Here is a 17,781-nt window from a genome sequence, read left to right as displayed (position 1 = left end):
AGTTGTCATTGCTGCCTGTCATTCCTGCTGGTCCCAGATAGCTTTCTGGCACTGTAACTTAGTTTTGTCTTTTCTTATATAAGTGGAATCATAAGGTATTCACTCTTTGTGTGTGTCTGGCTAATTTGGCTGAACGTGTTTTTTAGATTCATCCACGTGTTGCATCTATCAGGAGTTCATTTCTTTTTATTACTGAATAGTATTAATTCCATTGATTGGATAGGCCACAGTTGACCCATTCACCTCTTGAAGGATACCTAGGTTGTTGTTTCTAGATTTTGAGTAGTATGAACAAGGATAAAAGTTGAAGTTCTTTTTTTTTTTTTTTTTTTTTCTCCCCCTTAGCTTTACTTGATGGATTTGCCCCTGTATTAATGATCTATTCTTGGGTAAAAGATTAACCCAAATCTTACTATCTTAAAACAACAGTAATCATTTATTGTCTCTCAGTTAATGATTTGAGGATCCCAGATTTGGGAATGGCTTAACTGGAAGAGTCTGGCTCATGGTCTCATGAGGCTACAATTATCTGAATTAAATTTTGACAGGCTTCACAAGTGGCTGGCTCATACAGTTGGCAAGTTGGTGCTAGCTGTTAGTAAGAGGCTGCTCAGAAGGGCTGGTTAAGTGTCCTCGTGGCATGATTGTGGCTTCCTTTAAAGGGAATGATCCCAGAGACCATAGTACAAGCTACAGTGCCTTTTAGGCCCTAATCTTGGAAGTCACAGTGTCACTTCTGCCGTATTCTGTTGGTCACACAACCAGTCTTGAGTCAGCATGAGGAGAAACTACGCAAGGCTATGAATATGAGAGGGAACAATCCAGGTTATGACTGCCAGGGGGCCACCTGGGAGGATGGTACCACAGTCCCTTTGTCCAAAAGGAATGGAACATATATACCTGGTTTAATTTCTGGACTTGATGGATTCCACTGAACTTTGTCCTTAGGCTAGTACAATGCTGTCTTTATTATTGTAGTTTTATTGTCTGTCTATCTTAAAATCAGGTCGTTAAGACTTTTTCTTTTTCAAAACTGTGGTAGCTATTCTTATTTACATTTTCATATAAATGTTGAAGTCATCTTGTCGGTTTCTGCAAAAACTGTGATTGCATTGGATCTGTAGATCAACTTGGGGAGAATTGACGTTATGACAATAATATGGACTTAGGAGTTCCCTTCGTGGCACAGTGGAAATGAATCCTGCTAGGAACCATGAGGTTTCAGGTTCCATCCCTGGCCTCACTCAATGGGTTAAGGATCCGGTGTGGCTGTGAACTGTGGTGTAGGTCGCAGACTCAGCTCGGATCTGATGTTGCTGTGGCTGGCAGCTGTAACTCCAATTGGACCCCTAGCCTGGGAACCTCCATGTGCTGTGGGTGCAGCCCTAAAAAAAAAAAAAAAAAAAAAAAAATAGTAATAATATGGACATATCTTAATATAGTACGGCATATCTCTCTAATAATTGAGTACTTAACTAGCCATGTTCTGTAGTTTCAGTACACAAGTCTTTGCACATATTCTGTTGCATTCATCTCTTAAGTATTTCTTATTGGATGCTGTTGTAAGTGGTATTTTTAAAATTGGATTTCCAGCTCTTCTTTGCCAGTATATAGAAATACAGTTCAGTTATCTTTTTTTTGTATCAACCTTTTATCCTGAAACCTAGTTAAATTCACTTATTAGTCTAGTAGCTTTTTTGTCTATTCCTTAGGATTTCCTACATACTGGATCACATCATCTGTGAAAAAAGACAGTTTTACTTCTTTTGCATTGGCTAGTACTACTGTACATAGCTTAGTACAGTGTTGAATAGAAGCAGTAAGAGTAGACATGTTGGTGGAAGAAAAACTATCTAATACCCATAGGTGCAGGAAAAGTGAAAAAAATCCAACATTCCTGAGGACCCGTGTAAACAAAAGCTCTTAAGAACGTATAAGGGTGTAAAGAAGACCTGAAACCAGAATGTGTGAGAGCAGTCCTGCTAGAGTAACCTAGAATGCTAACTGCTTCATAATCTAGGGTCCTCAGCACTTGTATAGGGAAGAAAAAAAAACAAAACAAAAAACTTTATTTTTTACTAACCTCTAAATGAAATTAATATTTGTTTCTATTTTGAATGTAGGCAACAAACCACAGTAGTAATATTACACCAACTGTGACTTTGTCACCAATAAATGTTAACTTTTCTTGTATCTTTAAAATTTGTTTCTTGAGCATACCATCTAGGTGTAGGTCTTGCATTTTTATCTTGCCTTTGAATTTGAATGTTGAAATATCAGGATAGATTATGTACTTTTAATGTAATGATTAATTGCCTTTTAATTCTGTCCCATTGGTTTTGTATTTCTCTCATTTTTTTCCTTTGTTCTTTTTTGTATGTTTGTATTTTTCCTACTATTTTGTGGAGGAATTGAAATTTTTAGTATTCCATTTTATCTCAGCTATTGGCTTATTTGCCCAAAAAAAAGTCTTATAGATTTATTCTCACTATTTCTGGTACTTTCAATTTTTTTAGTAAGTATCATTCATTTATGTAGATTCATGTTTTTATCTGTTATTTTCTTCCACCTAAAGAATTTTCTTTGCTTTTTTTTTTTTTTTTAATGTGTGCTGGTGAACCTTTTCCCCACCCCTGCCAACTTTTCTTTCCTTTTTTGGATCTGAAAAAAATTTTTTTGATTTCACGTTCCTTTTTCAAGTATATGTTCACTGTATTTAACATTCTAAGTTGACCTTTTATTTTTCTGTAAGCATTTGAAAGATGTATGTTCTTCTGTTTTACATAGCTTCTTGAGAAGTCTATGTGTTTTAAAAATATCTAAACTTTTCCTTTGGGTTCTTGTAAGATTTTCTTTTTAACAACTTTTCAGGTATTTGATTACTGCCCCTTGTACTTTTTTTTTTTTTTTAATCTTTGTTAGGAAGAATATAGAGTATCTTTTATTCTAGGTCTTGTTTACCTCTGCTACTAAAGTATGAATCTTCTGGGGTTTCCAGTGAATTGTCCATTTTTCAACAAAGAAGACTCTTCTGGATAGACTTCAGTATGTCCCAGCACTCTGAGAATTGTTGAGCTTATAGATTCCTGTTTATTTTCTGCCTTGTTACCTCATGGAGTTTCATCCTGCAGGCCTGGCTTAGCGTTTGGCCACAGACTCAGGTGGACCCCTGTGCAGATTTCTGGAATTTTCTGTGCAAAACTCCCACTTCTCTGCGTGAGTTCTTTCTGGCTGCATCACAATCAGAAAAGTGCCTCAAGGCAGAAAGCCAGGGCAGTTGTAGGTCGCACTCATTTCCTTCCTCTCTCTCCGAGATCGCAGTGCTGTATATACTGCTTACTGGCCAGTGTCTGAAAGCAGGTGTCTCACATTTTGTGTTTGGTGTGTGAGCTGTTTACTGTGGGGTGGGAGGTTCATTCCTGCTTACACCATCATGGCTATTAGAAATTCGTTCCCTGTCTTTTTACCTTTTAAGATAATCATGAAGATAGAAAAGTACGTTTATATTCCCCCTTTCTGGTAATTCGGGCTTTATGGAGTATACCACCAGGACCTACCTACAGAGTTTTAACAATTTCATTTATATTCTCCCATTCGTATCTGAATAATTTGAGGTAATGTTTTACATGGTTTACCAATAATACAATAATGAACAAAATAGTATAGAATTATGTATGATATTTTAAGCAAATAGCATTTTCATTATGTGAAAGCTCATGAGTGAATTCTTCAAAAAAGTATATATTGAGATCATGATTGTAGTTCAGAGACAACTACTAGTTCTCATCTTATTTTCTGATCAAATACTCTTAGAACTAACATAACATCAACTATAATAAAAAAATTAAAATCTTTTAAAAAAAGGAACATAATAGGCTAATAATTGATGCCTAATCAAAGACAATCTTTAATGAATTAAAATGCCTGGCACTTGTCCTCTGAATTTAGTGGTACATATTTATATAGCCTCTTTCTTCCTCTTGATAGTTTTAAGGGAAAAAACAAACCAAAAAAAAAAAAAAATCTCATGTTATTTTACATAACAGTTGTACATTGTTACGCTATTCTTAGCATGTTTATTAATCTTTGAACTTTTTTTTCAGATTGTCAGTATTTAAACAGACCACATCATGCGTGAGTACAAGCTAGTGGTCCTTGGTTCAGGAGGCGTGGGGAAGTCTGCTCTGGTAAGTTAGCCACCTAACTATAACTAGTTAATGTAATAGCAGAAGAACATTGATATTTGCCTGCTTTACAACTTCTAGTCACTAAAGAGAAGGTGGTAGTGTTTTTAAAATGCCTAATGTTTGGCCCACCAGGGGACAGGGACTTATTCAGTAACCACGGATATGTAGTATTGCAGTGGTGGCTCATTCATTCTTTCATTTACCAAATCTTTATTGGCTTCCTACTGTGTGTCAAAGAGCAATAAAATTGTTTTTATTTTTAAGGAACTTATATTCTGGTAAAGGAGACTGATTGTTACAGGTACCAATGGAGTAAGTCCTGCCCTACCCCCTCCCCACACCTACGTGGAGTGAAGGTCATTTTTTGTACACATGCTATGTTTATTTAGTAAATATTTATTGTGCTTCTACAATATCAGACTCTAAAGTTAAAACAGTGAACAAAAACAGTGACTGTCTCTTTCAGAGAGTTTACTTTAAAAGTATAGATTGTTAGAGAGACCCTTATGACAATGGAACCTAAATTAGCATTTGAACAAACCACAAAAGGTCACAACTGCTGGGACGGGAGTGAACAGGGAGGGAAGTAGAGGGAAAAGAGGTGAGAGGGGGCCAGATCATGACTGGAAGATCAAGTAAGTTTATTCCTAATAACAATGAGAAGCTATTGAAGGGAGGGTTTGGGGAAATCGGTGGTGGGGACAGAATTGGATATATGGGTTTTTTTGGTTTGGTTTTTTTTTTGTTACTGTTTGGTTGCTTGTTGTTTTGTCTTTTTAGAGCTGCACCCAAGGCATGTGGAAGTTCCCAGGCTAGGGCTCGAATTGGAGCTACAGCTGCTGGCCTTCACCACAGCCACAGCAATGCTGGATCTGAGCCGTGTTGTCTGTGATGTGACGTACACCACAGCTCATGGTGTCGCCGGATCCCCAACCCACTGTGCAAGGCCAGGGATCAAACCTGCATCCTCATGGATACTCATGGGATTTGTTTTCACTGCGCCACAACAAGAACTCCAGAATTGGATGTACGTTTTAAAAAGAGCACTTTGTTCTATAAAGAATAATTTAGAAGATAGGCAGTGATGTGGGAGACATGTTGGGAGTTAATGTGATACACCAGATTGTTATTTGTGGAAGCTTATATTAGCAATGATGAAGAGAAAAGTAGATGTTTTGAGAGTGAATAGGGAGGAGAACCGACATTAACTTCTTGCTGGATTGATAGGAGCACTAGGAGAGGTGCTGTCAAGGATGACTCACTCCCAGGTTTCTAGCTGACCTACTGGTTTTATGAATGGACCATATAAGTAGAATGGAGACACTGGAGAATGAGCAGATTTGAGAGTGAAAATCAAGAGTCATGTCAAATTTGATGTGCTTATGAGATATTCAAGTAAATGCATCAAATAATCAGATCCTCAAGATAATAGCTTAAAAGAGGGACTTGTGGCAGTTCCCATTGTGATTCAGTGGTAACGAGAACCCAACTAGTATCTATGAGGACATGGGTTCGATTCCTGGCCTCGCTCAATGGGTTAAGGATCTGGCATTGCCATGAGCTGTGGTGTAGATTGCAGGTGCAACTCGGATCTGGCATTGCTATGCCTGTGGCATAGGTTGGCTGCTGCAGCCCTGATTAGACCCCTAGCCTGGGAACTTCCGTATACCATGGTGCGGCCCTAAAAAAAAAAAGGACTCATGATATGATTTGAGTTGCCATTAATATATCTATGGTATTTAGTTCATGAGAATTACGTTACTGTTAGGAGTGTAAATTAGTACCTCCGTGGTGAATGTTTGCAAGTATCTGTTATTTTAAATGCATGGGTAACCTTCAATTCTGCAAGTTCCCTTCTGGAAGTGTATCCCATACATATGTTGAGATATACAAAATGACATGATCAGGGATATCCATTATAACATTCTTTACAGTGGCAAGAATTTGGAAACAATCTGAATGCCTACGTATTAATACGTATTTCAGGGAGAGTAGTGTAAACCATAAAAAAAGAAGGCAGTAGCTCTCTATATACTGATATGTAATGAAATCCAAGATGTGTGACTTAGAGGGAAAAAGATACCAAGCAGTGTAGAGTACCATGTGTGTTTGATAAAAAAAAAAAAAAGAAGAAGAAGAAGGGTGATGGGAGAGATGTTATAAAAGAGCAAAGACTATTTCTGCAAATGTTCAGCAAGTTTCAGATAACATATTAGTTACTTCCTTGGGAGTCCAGTTGGAAAAGCTGGTAGGTAGAGTTCTTTACCATTACATACTCTTTTTGTGCCTTTTGCATTTTGTCCTGTGTCCATGCATTACCTTTTTAAAATGATTTGACTACTTAAAAATAAAAATTCATAAGAATTAATGAGGTTGTCTGGGGAGAGCCTAGAGAGAGAATAAGGACTGAGGTCTGAGTATCCATTGCCTTGAAAGAGTAGGTAGGATTGGAGGATCCAACATAGAAAATAGATCTTGTACATGAATGTAAAGAATGTACCTTTGCTTGACTACTCAGAAATCACCTGAAGAGAAGAGAGATGCTCTGAGAATATAGAGGGAGCCGGATGTGATAAAAGCAGCTTCAGTAAAGTGATGAGGCCACAGCCATCCTGGATGGGTTGAAGAGTGAATGAGAGCTGAGGAAACGGAACCACCGTTATAGATAGTTGAAAAGCTTGCTATCTTCAGGTTAATCTATTTAGCTCAAGCTAAAATAGTGCATTTATATTCCTCTGGCTAATTGTAGTGTGGATGACCTCAGGCCACATTTTTACCCTTGCTTTTAGGCAGTGATGTGCCAGCTGTTCAGGAAATATCTCGCAACTACCTTCTGTCCTTCTTTTCATTTACGGAATGACAAAATATCTAGTCTTATAGAAATTTAAGAGATAAAAGTAGATGATCTGAAAAAGATGGGTGTATAGTGTCTTCCAATGAAAAGAACAAGGGTTTGAAATCAGGAAGGGATACTTTTGAATTTCAGCTGGCAAATCAGAAAAACTTGATTTTCCCCCACAATTAGAAAGGCTGTTTGAAGACTGTTTAAAATTTACAGTCTCTCCTTTGAGGGCATAAGATAAAAATTGCTACAGATTCATAAAGGAGTAATAAGACTTTAAATACTGATAAATTTTCACATTTTAATAAATTAGAATCCATATCCTTATATGTATCTTATTTGTATCTTCATTGTACTTTGAAACTTAATGTAGTAATTATTTTAACAGTGTAATGTCAGCAGCAGCATTGCTGACAGTTTTTAACACAACCACTTCCTTTCCTAAGTATACTCTTAATTATGAATGTATCCTTATATTGAAAAATAATGATACTTTACAATTTGCATTTTTACCAGAGTTTTCACATAATTTCATTTAATCGTTGCGATTTTGCAAGGTTAAGTAACATTTAAGAGGGGCTGATTTTTCTTTTAAGTCCTTAACTTTTGTCTGCTTTTTTTTTTTTTAGACCGTTCAATTTGTTCAGGGAATTTTTGTGGAAAAATATGACCCAACGATAGAAGATTCCTACAGAAAGGTAAAATGTGAAACGTGTATGCTCATGCTTACAAGTAGTTTCTTATGACTTTAAAACTTGATCCCTGGAATTGCTTTTTTAAAAATAGTTCTGAGAAATGACCCAATGTTCTGTATCTGTTTTTAAAAGTTTCACCAAGACGTGGTATTTTTCGTAGAATATTGCTTAGCTAAAGAGAGCTCCACATTCTCTCGCTGATTAATGTAATCAGTCCTTTAATATACCCATTTTCTTGGTGGCCTTTTTTTTTAATATAGAAAAATTGCATATAAATAGTAGGTATATTTTTGATGACTCTTTGTGTGAACTAAAATTAAGATCACTTTATACTTGAGGTTATCCAGTGACTGAAAGTTATTTTTGTTTAATTATATAATAACTTTAAAGATATTTCACCTTTAGACTATAAAAAATTAGACAGTTGGAGTCTGTGTAATAATTTAGTGTAGATACATGGCCTCATACATTTGTCTTAACCTGTAGCATGTACAACATCAAGAGTAAAACTGCAGACTATGGACTTTGCATGATAATGGTGCAAATGCAGGTTCACTGATTTTCACAAATGTACCACTTTGGTGCAGGATGCCGATGGTGGGGGAGGCTAGCGGGGAACAGGAAAATGGTATGTGGGAACTCTACTTTTTCTGCTGTTTTGCTGTGAACCTAAAACTGCTTTCTAAAAAGTAAAGTTTGTTTAAAAGGAAAAGAAATTTAAGTAGTTGGTCTTGACAAAAAAATACTGTTCTATTTAATTAGAAAACTAGCTGGAATTGTGGAGAATTTTCAAGTCTTTATTTCCCAAGTATGGTGGGGGCAGCGGTAGGGAGGGAGACAGTGTTGTAAGAAAGCCTAGTAGCCAACGATACATTAAAGAAAAAAAAAAAAAAAAAGATTAAACCTCCCTTCCAACAAATGAGAAAGAATTGCTTTGTTGGATGTTAAAATTTACCTTAAATAGTGCTATAATTTCTGTTGAATTAAATTCTTCAAGCCTACCGGAATAGCAGTTTCATTATCTGTAAATTGGAAACCAAATGGTGGTACATTGAGAAACCACAGAGTGAATTCATTATTCGTTGAACATACGCATTCACAGAGAGGGCAGATTATTATCACTTTAGTCCCGTAAACAATGGAACAGTGGAGTTTGGGACTCTACCCATCGTGCTCCTCATCAATCCCTGATGTGACACAGAAGCAGAGTTTAAAATAGTCCTTAGGTCAGTATGTCTATTTTTAGAAGACAGTGTTGCATTACTGAAATTTCCCCCAAATCAGTTGCTGGTTAAAGCATTAACTGCAAACAAAGATCTGTACCTTGAATGTCAAAGATTTTACACTTTTCTAAATCCCTTCTTTATTAAAAAATGTCCACACGGTTAATAGTTGATACTTGCTTTAGGCCAACCTTCTCTTCTGTGCAACACTGGGAAAGTAGAACCCAGTATCTAAAAGTTTGCCTTATGCACACAGTTTTTCCAAAGACGTAGAAGTCTTGAGAGCTGTAGGAGTTCAGTGTTATTCTGTGTTCCCTTTTAACTCTTAAATTAATGCTCCTGTGTGTTAAATTTGGGGCATTGTTTAGTAAAACTCTAACAGCTTGAATGTGGTAAGTTGGCAAAGTTTTCTTTACCCTCCCAGTCTTGGCTATATTTTGAACTATTTAGTACTTGTGTGCTTTGTTTTGAAGAGAATATAAATATACATACTTTATCCATTTTTCCCCTGTTAGAATTATACCTGTTGGTTATAGTTTTTCTTAAATTACAGGGTATGACCGTTGCCTTTTAATAACAACACAAATCAGTACTCAGTGTTCATAGTGGTCAGAAAATGCCTAAACTCAGCATCAGCAGTCCTGGCTTTGTAGTATTAATAGAATGTGTTTGAGACCTCCTGTTCTTTATTGTAGCACCAAGTTAGATCTCCACCGATACAGGAAACTGCTAGAGAAAGGCTTTGTAGTTGTTAATAGGTACTTTGAGCAAAGAAGTGGGAGGAAAACAGACTGACATTTTGATGTTACTTTTTCATCCCCCTCCACCCCCGCACCCTACCCCAACAGCAAGTTGAAGTAGACTGCCAACAGTGTATGCTCGAAATCCTGGATACAGCGGGAACGGTAAGCATGTTTTCTCTTTTTGTGATCGATTTTAATTTGTGAATAGGTTTTTGTCGCCTGAACGGTTCCTCTGAGTAAAAGCATTTATTCTGATTAAGAACTTGGTCTCTGTGTAGGACTTCTTAAATTTTCTTATGTGGGTGGCACTATCTATGATGTACTTAATGCTCACATATCAGTGTTAGATGTTGAGCTCATCTGCAGAATCTGTGTGTTGAATTTCTTTTCCCTGTATTGAGGTAAAAATTGTGCTATTACTGCTTTCTAAGAAAAGAAAAAAAAAGGCATTTTAAATTCAGATCACGGTCATTCATTTTTTTAAAAATTGGTTTAGTAGCACTTTTAACATCTCAAGGTTTATTAGCATTTTAACATCTCTGGTGACAGATATGTATTTCTGACCAAAAGTCTTTAGGATTATTTTGAGCCTAATTTTTCACATCCTTAAATGAGTATAATGACGTTAGTACATTATAGGGTGCTTGTAGTGATCAAATGCAATAGTGATTATAAATCACTTGGCACAAAATGCCTTTTATATGGTTTGAGTTCTCTGTATTTGCTTTTATTTTCATTGTCTTCATTTGTCACCTTTTTTATTTTTTATTTTTTTATTTTATTTTATTTTATTTTTAGGGCCTAACCTGTGGTATATGGAAGTTCCTAGGCCAGTGTCATATCAGAGCTACAAGTGCAGCCTATACCACAGCCACAGCAGTGCCAGATCTGAGCCGCATCTGAGACCTATGCTGCAGCTTGTGGTAACGCTGGACTCTTCACCCACTGAGTGAGGCCGGGGATAGAACCCGCATCCTCATGGATACTAGTTGGGCTCATTACCGCTGAGCTACAGAGGGAACTCCATGTATCATGTCTTGTGTTTCCTTCATGAAAACACATAATTAAAAATTCAGTAGCTTACGTATGATTATTCTGATTTAAATTGTTTCAGTATACATTCAAGAAGTTATATTTATATAATTGCATATTTTTTATTATAGGAGCAATTTACAGCGATGAGAGATTTGTATATGAAGAATGGCCAAGGGTTTGCACTAGTATATTCTATTACAGCTCAGTCCACGTTTAATGACTTACAGGACCTGAGGGAACAGATTTTACGGGTTAAGGACACAGAAGATGTAAGTTTTTCTCTCATGTATAGCACACCACTGTCTCTCCGTGGCCAAATAAAAAATGTCCTTTGTCTATCAGCAGAAGATTTGGAGGGTATCTTCCACGTGCCTAAAAGAGCCCTTGTGACCAAAAGCAATTTTAAGCTTTCTAAATTTACCTGCAGATTATATGCTGAGATGGTTGGAAAAGGAGGACATGTGTATAAAGTTCTTTCTCTCCTCACCACTCACATGGTGCTGTGGGGGTCACAGGTGCAGTAGAGAAGGAGGCATCCCAGAGCACGTGGTAGAGGCGGGACGCAGGTTGGGCTCAGAAAGGTGGTAGTTATGTCAGAAGAGCATGGTATGTCCTTGGTTCTAAAATTCTGTTGATACAGTTTTTGCTCACAGTTTTATCCTTTGAGTTATGGTAAAGATTTTAATGAACTGGGTTTTTATATTTTTTAATTTTATTTTAGTTGTAGAATTCCTTTTTTTTTTTTTTTTTTTTGTCTTTTCTAGGGCCGCTCCTGTGGCATATGGAGGTTCCCAGGCTAGGGGTTGAATTGGAGCTGTAGCCACCGGCCTACGCCAGAGGCACAGCAACGCGGGATCCGAGCCGCGTCTGCAACCTACACCACAGCTCACGGCAACGCCGGATCGTTAACCCACTGAGCAAGGGCGGGGACCGAACCCGCAACCTCATGGTTCCTAGTCGGATTCGTTAACCACTGCGCCACGACGGGAACTCCTAAAGTTATTTTTTAATGGTAAAACACACTGTTTTAGAATTCCTGTCTTTTTGAACAATAGCATTGTTGTGCCTTTTTGCAAAGATGACATGTATGTTTTACATGTTTGTCTCAGTTTTGTCTCTAGAGATTTCCTTTTCAAAAGTTGTATAAATTAGAATATAAAATTTCATTCGTACCTTCCTTTCTGTTTTTGTGTGTTCTTTCTCATTATTAATGGGAACATATGCACCTGCTTAGGACCTTAGCTGTGCGGAATATTGTAGGCGGGAAGGATTTGCACCATATGACTCATGCCCAACCGTAAACCTAATGAATAGTTCTCTTTCTTCCCGTGACTGATTCATCCAAGAGAGTTCTCTTTTCATAGGCAATTACATGCAAATCACTGAACCTCTGGTAATGTTCATCTCTTTATCCCATGAAATCAACTAAAGAAGACTGAGTTCTAGATGAAGACATAGCTGCTCAATGGCTTTATTTTTATTCTTGCTCTTTTTGAATCTCTCACCTAAGCTGGTCTTCAGATCTAGGCATCAGTTACAGGAGTAAAACGTACTACTGCATCAGTCTTGCCACTGCTTTTGGCAGTCATTGGTCCTGTGAGATGAGGCACTTACTTAAAACACAGGGCAGTGTGTACGTTCTTCTCTGTATTGCAGGCGCTTCCCCTTTCCTTCAGATTTTTCTAGTTGGAATTCAGCTGTTAGCATTATTCACATGAGAATTTTGGGATTATATTCGTAAAATAATTTAGCAGATCAGTGTTATGGGATCACTTCTGTATTTTTTTCTGTCTCTTCCCCCTCCACCTTCTCCCCAACACACATACATAACATTTTTTTTTAAGCACTTGCATAGTCCTAACTAACCCATTTCAGTTGGTGGCAGGTATTTGCTTACTTATAAGAGGCTGAGTAACTAGTATGTTAGTGTTCATTATGTGTTTTTTCCTTCCCACAGGTTCCAATGATTTTGGTTGGCAATAAATGTGACCTGGAAGATGAGCGAGTAGTTGGCAAAGAACAGGGTCAGAATTTAGCAAGACAGTGGTGTAACTGTGCCTTTTTAGAATCTTCTGCAAAGTCAAAGATCAACGTTAATGAGGTAATCTACAGCTGCTAGGCAGCACAAATAAGTGCCTTTTTTGTTTCCTTTAGGTTAACAACCCAAAACGTTTTTTTAAAAGAAAAAATGGTCTTCTTTTAAGCAGTCTTTATCAGTTTATGGAAAACACCAATTAATTCCCAGAAACCATATTCCTTCTCTTACATAAAATCATGTTGATGGCTCTGATGAGGACACTTATATGTACCTTATTGGCAAAGAGGAAGTTTAAGTTAAAGAATATGTTTAAAGTCCTGCTGAGCCTCCAAATGATACACCAGAAAGTGGTGTGTGAAGAGTGTTGCATCACCCTTGTATTCTAATAATTACCTATGCAGATATGTATGAATAGATTGTAAAGTCAAGTGGAGACGACCAAAATCAAAGTAGTTACTGTCGTGAACTTAACGTTGTACAGAAAGATATCACAGAATTTGTTGTTCTGAGTTCTGCTTCCCTTTGGTGTATCACTCAAAGGGAAGAAGCTGTGTGGATGGATACAGAACTGAAATTCTCTCGGTTTTTTAGGCCTCATACCACAGGCGCACGTGGCTTTTTTTTTTTTTTTTTGGTCTGTGACTTAACCACTGCACTATCTTGAGAACAGGAATACTTATAGTAAGTACGCATGCCTGCCTGGATGTAAAGGGCCAGTAGTTTCCTGGATCCCTAAAAGAGTAGTGCAGTCCCCAGCTGCCACCACCACACCCAAGCAGAAACTTCAGAGCTTACCATTGCTTTTATTAATGTTAACAAAAGCCTTTTTAAAACAAAAAATAGGAGTTCCCGTTGTGGCTAAGTGGTAACAAACCCGACTAGTATCCATGAGGACACGGGTTTAATCCCTAGCTCTAGTCAGTGAGTTAAGAATCCGGCGTTGCCATGACCTGCAGTATAGGTCGAAGACACAACTCAGACCTGATGTTGATGTGGCTGTGGTGTATGTAGGCTGGCAGTTGCAGCCCTGATTTGACCCCTAGCCTGGGAACCTCCATATGCTGCAGGTATGTCCCTTCAGAAAGACCAAAAAAAGAGTTCCCATCGTGGCTCAGTAGAAACGAATCTAACATCCATGAGGACACAGGTTTGATCCCTGGCTTTGTTCAGTGGATTAAGGATCCGGTGTTGCTGTGAGCTGTGGTGTAGGTCGCAGATGAGGCTTGGATCTGATGTTGCTGTGGCTGTGGTGCAGGCCAGCAACTGCAGCTCTGATTTGACCCATAGCCTGGGAACCTCCATATGCTGTAGATGCAGCCCTAAAAACAAACAAACAACAACAACAAAAAACAGAGAAGGCTTCTTGCTTTTCCCAGTAATGCAAAAGTCTTCATTTACCAGTAAAGCATGCCATTTGTAGCATCACAGGTAACCAGTCAGAATTAGCACACTTCCAACATAGATAAGAGTTAAGAGTGAGTTAGGGTAGCAGAATCCGGTGGTTTTTTGCTTGCTGTTCCTCTCTGGCCTTTGGTTTTCTGGGTCACTTTTCGTTGACTGATATTATGATTTTAGACTATTATTATCTGACTTTTTACTTTTTTATTTATGTATTTTTTTATGGCCACACCCACAGCATATAGAAGTTCCCAGGCCAGGAATTGAACCTGCATCACTGCAGCAACCCAATCTGCTGCAGTGACAATGCTGGATCCTTAACTGCTGTGCCACAGACAACTCTAAAAATAGTTATTGCTAATTCACTGCGAAGTAAATGAAAAGAAGTATGAAATGCTTCCAGTTTCACCTTTCTCTGTTGTAGAATTATAATTTCATAGATTTTGTTTTCCACAGATGTTATTTTGAAAAACATGGCCAATCATAAATTTTCAATTTTGGGTATAATCTTACTCTACCTATTCCAAACCAAAAAAAAAAAAAAAAGAGAGAGAGAGAGCATGGTAACTTTGAGGTAAAATCACATTAGGATTGATGAGTGGGCTTGGTTAGTAGTGCACGAGTACCATCTCGTTCATAAATTCTTTGTTTCTGGCTTTCATAGAATTAAGAGAACAGAGTTAAATGGTTTGAAAAAGATGGGAGTGGGAGGGATGGACCAGAAAAAAGAATATAAATGAATCACTTTTATAGCTTTGGGATAAATCATTTGGTAGTGATTCCCTTACCCAGCAATTCATTTAGGTTTGTCATCTTAGGACCGTTATTTTTTTAAGTTTACTTTAGTTGCTATACAATATTATAAACGATCCATGTGTAGTTATTATAAAGAGAATGCTCCATTTATAATTATTATAAAATGTTGGCTATATTCTCCTTGTTGTACAATATATCCTCATAGCTTATTTTCTTCCTAATAGTTTGTACCTCCTAACTGTCCCCTCACTGTCCCCCACTGGTAACCACTCTATCTGTGAATCTGCTTCTTTTTTGTTGCATTCAATAGTTTATTACATTTTTAGATTCCACATGTAACTGATAATATTTATTTTCTCTGGCTTATTTCACTTAGCATAATGCCAAGTCCATCCATGTTGCTGCAGATGGCAAAATTTCGTTTTCTTATGGCCATGTGGTATTCCATTGTATATATACATCACACCTTCTTTTGTCTGTTCATCTGTTGGTGGACACTTAGATTGCTTCCATGTCTTGGCAGTTACAAATAATGCTGCCGTGAACATTAGGGTGCATGTATATTTTTGAATCAGTGGGGTTTGGGGGTTTTTTGGGGGGAGGGAACATACCCAGGAGTGGAATTGCTGGGTTATATGTAGTTCTCTTTTTAGTGTTTTTGAGAAACCTGCATACTGTTTTCCAGGGTGGCTGCACCAACTTACATTCCCACCAACAATGCGTGAGGGTTCCCCGTTCTCCACATCCTCCCCAGTATCTGTTATTTGTGCTCTTGTTGATGATGGCCATTCTGACAGGTGTGAGGTCATATCTCATGGTGGTTTTGATTTGCATTTCTCTGATGACTAGTGATGTTTAGCATCTTTTTATGTGCCTGTTGGCCATCTGCATTTCCTCTTTGGAAAAATGTCTCTTTGGTTCTTCTGCCCATTTTTAAAATCAGGTTGTTGGTTTTTTTTTTTATGTTGAGTTGTGTGAGCTATTTATATATATGTTGGGTATTAATCTCTTATCAGTTTAGGATCTTTTTTAAAAAAAAAGTAGAGAAGTGTTCTGTTTGATTTTGGTTTGGGTTAGGGTTTTTTTTTTTTTTTTTTTTTTTTTGGTTTGGTTGTTTGTTTGGTCATGCCTGCAGCATGCAGAAATTCCCGGGGCAAGGATCGAACCCGCACCACAGCAGTGACAGTGCTGGATCCTTAACCTGCTGCTCTGCCAGGGAACTCCCTGAAGTTGTTTTATCTGAGTACCATCTTAAAGAAGTGTAGACCAATGATTTTTAAAATATGTTACTTTTAAAACTTTCTTCAAAGGTATAAAAACAACAAAGAGGATTTCTTTTTACCCTTCACCCGGATTCACCATCTGTTAACATTGGTCACATATGTTTGCATATCACTCTTTTATTCCCAGATGTATATGTCACTGAGTGTACCCTTAGATCAAAGATATCCTCATGGAGTTCCTGCTGTGTCGTAATGGGATTGGCAGTGTCTCTGGAGCCCTGGGACGTAGGTTCCATCCCTGGCTCAGCACAGTGGGTTAAGGATCTGGCCTTGCTGTAGTGCAGTGTAGGCTGCACATGTGGCTCGAACCTGATCCCTGGCTCAGGAACTCCGCATGTCTCAGGGTGGCCCAAAAAGAAAGACAAAAAAGATATTCTCTCAGACAACCACAACATCATTGTTAAAATCTAGAACGTTGACATTGACACAGTCCATGTTCAGTGCATATGAACATTTTGTCTGTAATGCCCTTAAAAAGCTAGGACGTTTCGATACACTTCCCCAAAGCACTGTTTATTACAGATGGGTAATAGTAGGGAGCATCTGTGATGTGTTTCTGCTCCAAGTCATTAGTAAATGAGTGTTTGCTTTTCATATCAAAAAACCAAATTTAGTTCATCTGTTTCGTGTTGCAACATTTCGGCATACTTTGTACCATGAAACATATCAGAATTAAAATAATCTGCTTCTGTGAAATAAGTGATATTGTATTTTTGTTCTTGACATCTTGTATTTTTCATCCAAAATGAATCTAAAAGATTTATTAACAGATAACAGTTCAAACCAGGGATCGTAAACGTTCTGTCACTTTAACCAAAATTAACATCACAATAATCATATGCTTTTACATGTTATACCTTGAAAGGAACACAGTATCTCTTTTGTCCTCTTCCAGCCAAAAATGTGTAACATGAATCTGGAAACATCAGACAAACCCAGACTGAAGGAAATTCTGTAAAGTTACTAGCGATTATTTTTCAGGAACAACATCATGAGAGACAAGGATTGAGGAACTAGTGTTGATTTTAAAAGATTAAAGTAACTGGAAGTTAAATGTACTTTGTGATCCGGGGTAGATCCTTTTCAGGGAAGATGACTCTAAAGGGCATTGTTGAGATAGCTGACAAAATTGGAATTTGCATTGTAGATGATACGGAGTAAGGCATCAGCGCTTAAATGTTTTGAGTGTGATAACTGTGATGTGGTTATGTAAGAGAATTATCCTTGTTCTTAGGAAACATACACTCAACTATTAAAGGACCTCTGATATGCAGACTACTCACAAATGGTTTAGAAAATGAGAGAGGAGTTCCTGTCGTGGCTCAGCAGTTAGCAGACCTGACTTGCTATCCATGAGGACTCGGGTTCAATCCCTGGTCTTGCTCAGTGGGTTAAGGATCCGGCATTGCTGTGAGTTGTGGTGTAGGTCACAGACGTGGCTTGGATCCCTCATTCCTGTGGCTCTGGTGTAGGCCGGAGGCTACAGTTCCAGTTGGACCCCTGGCCTAGGAACCTCCTTATGCCGTGGGTAGAGCCCTAAAATACAAAAAAAAAAACAAAAGAGAGAGAGAGAGAAAAAGA

At 37.8% G+C, this 17,781-nt stretch overlaps 1 protein-coding gene across 10 annotated transcripts in view; it reads left to right on the top strand.

Moving 5' to 3' along the window:
- RAP1A (RAP1A, member of RAS oncogene family) overlaps nucleotides 1-17,781 on the top strand; it is a 75,416-nt gene that overhangs the window by 52,130 nt on the left and 5,505 nt on the right. For 7 of the 10 annotated variants that reach the window (XM_003355241.4, XM_021090029.1, XM_001928649.6 and 4 more), the window contains 5 exons: nucleotides 4,104-4,187; nucleotides 7,659-7,727; nucleotides 9,796-9,852; nucleotides 10,854-10,994; nucleotides 12,683-12,826. In XM_003355241.4, coding sequence (XP_003355289.1) covers nucleotides 4,131-4,187; nucleotides 7,659-7,727; nucleotides 9,796-9,852; nucleotides 10,854-10,994; nucleotides 12,683-12,826 — 468 coding nt within the window. In that variant the 5' untranslated portion in view covers nucleotides 4,104-4,130. Of the gene's footprint in view, nucleotides 1-3,595; nucleotides 3,615-4,103; nucleotides 4,188-7,658; nucleotides 7,728-9,795; nucleotides 9,853-10,853; nucleotides 10,995-12,682; nucleotides 12,827-17,781 lie in introns of those variants that run through there. The other 3 variants (XM_021090035.1, XM_013997264.2, XM_021090032.1) reach the window with 2 other exon arrangements.

This window comes from Sus scrofa, chromosome 4, assembly GCF_000003025.6.
Source record: "Sus scrofa isolate TJ Tabasco breed Duroc chromosome 4, Sscrofa11.1, whole genome shotgun sequence".
NCBI classification, from domain to species: domain Eukaryota; kingdom Metazoa; phylum Chordata; class Mammalia; order Artiodactyla; family Suidae; genus Sus; species Sus scrofa.
Note: the sequence above shows the minus strand (reverse complement) of the source record. Positions and strands in the feature narration are given on the sequence as shown.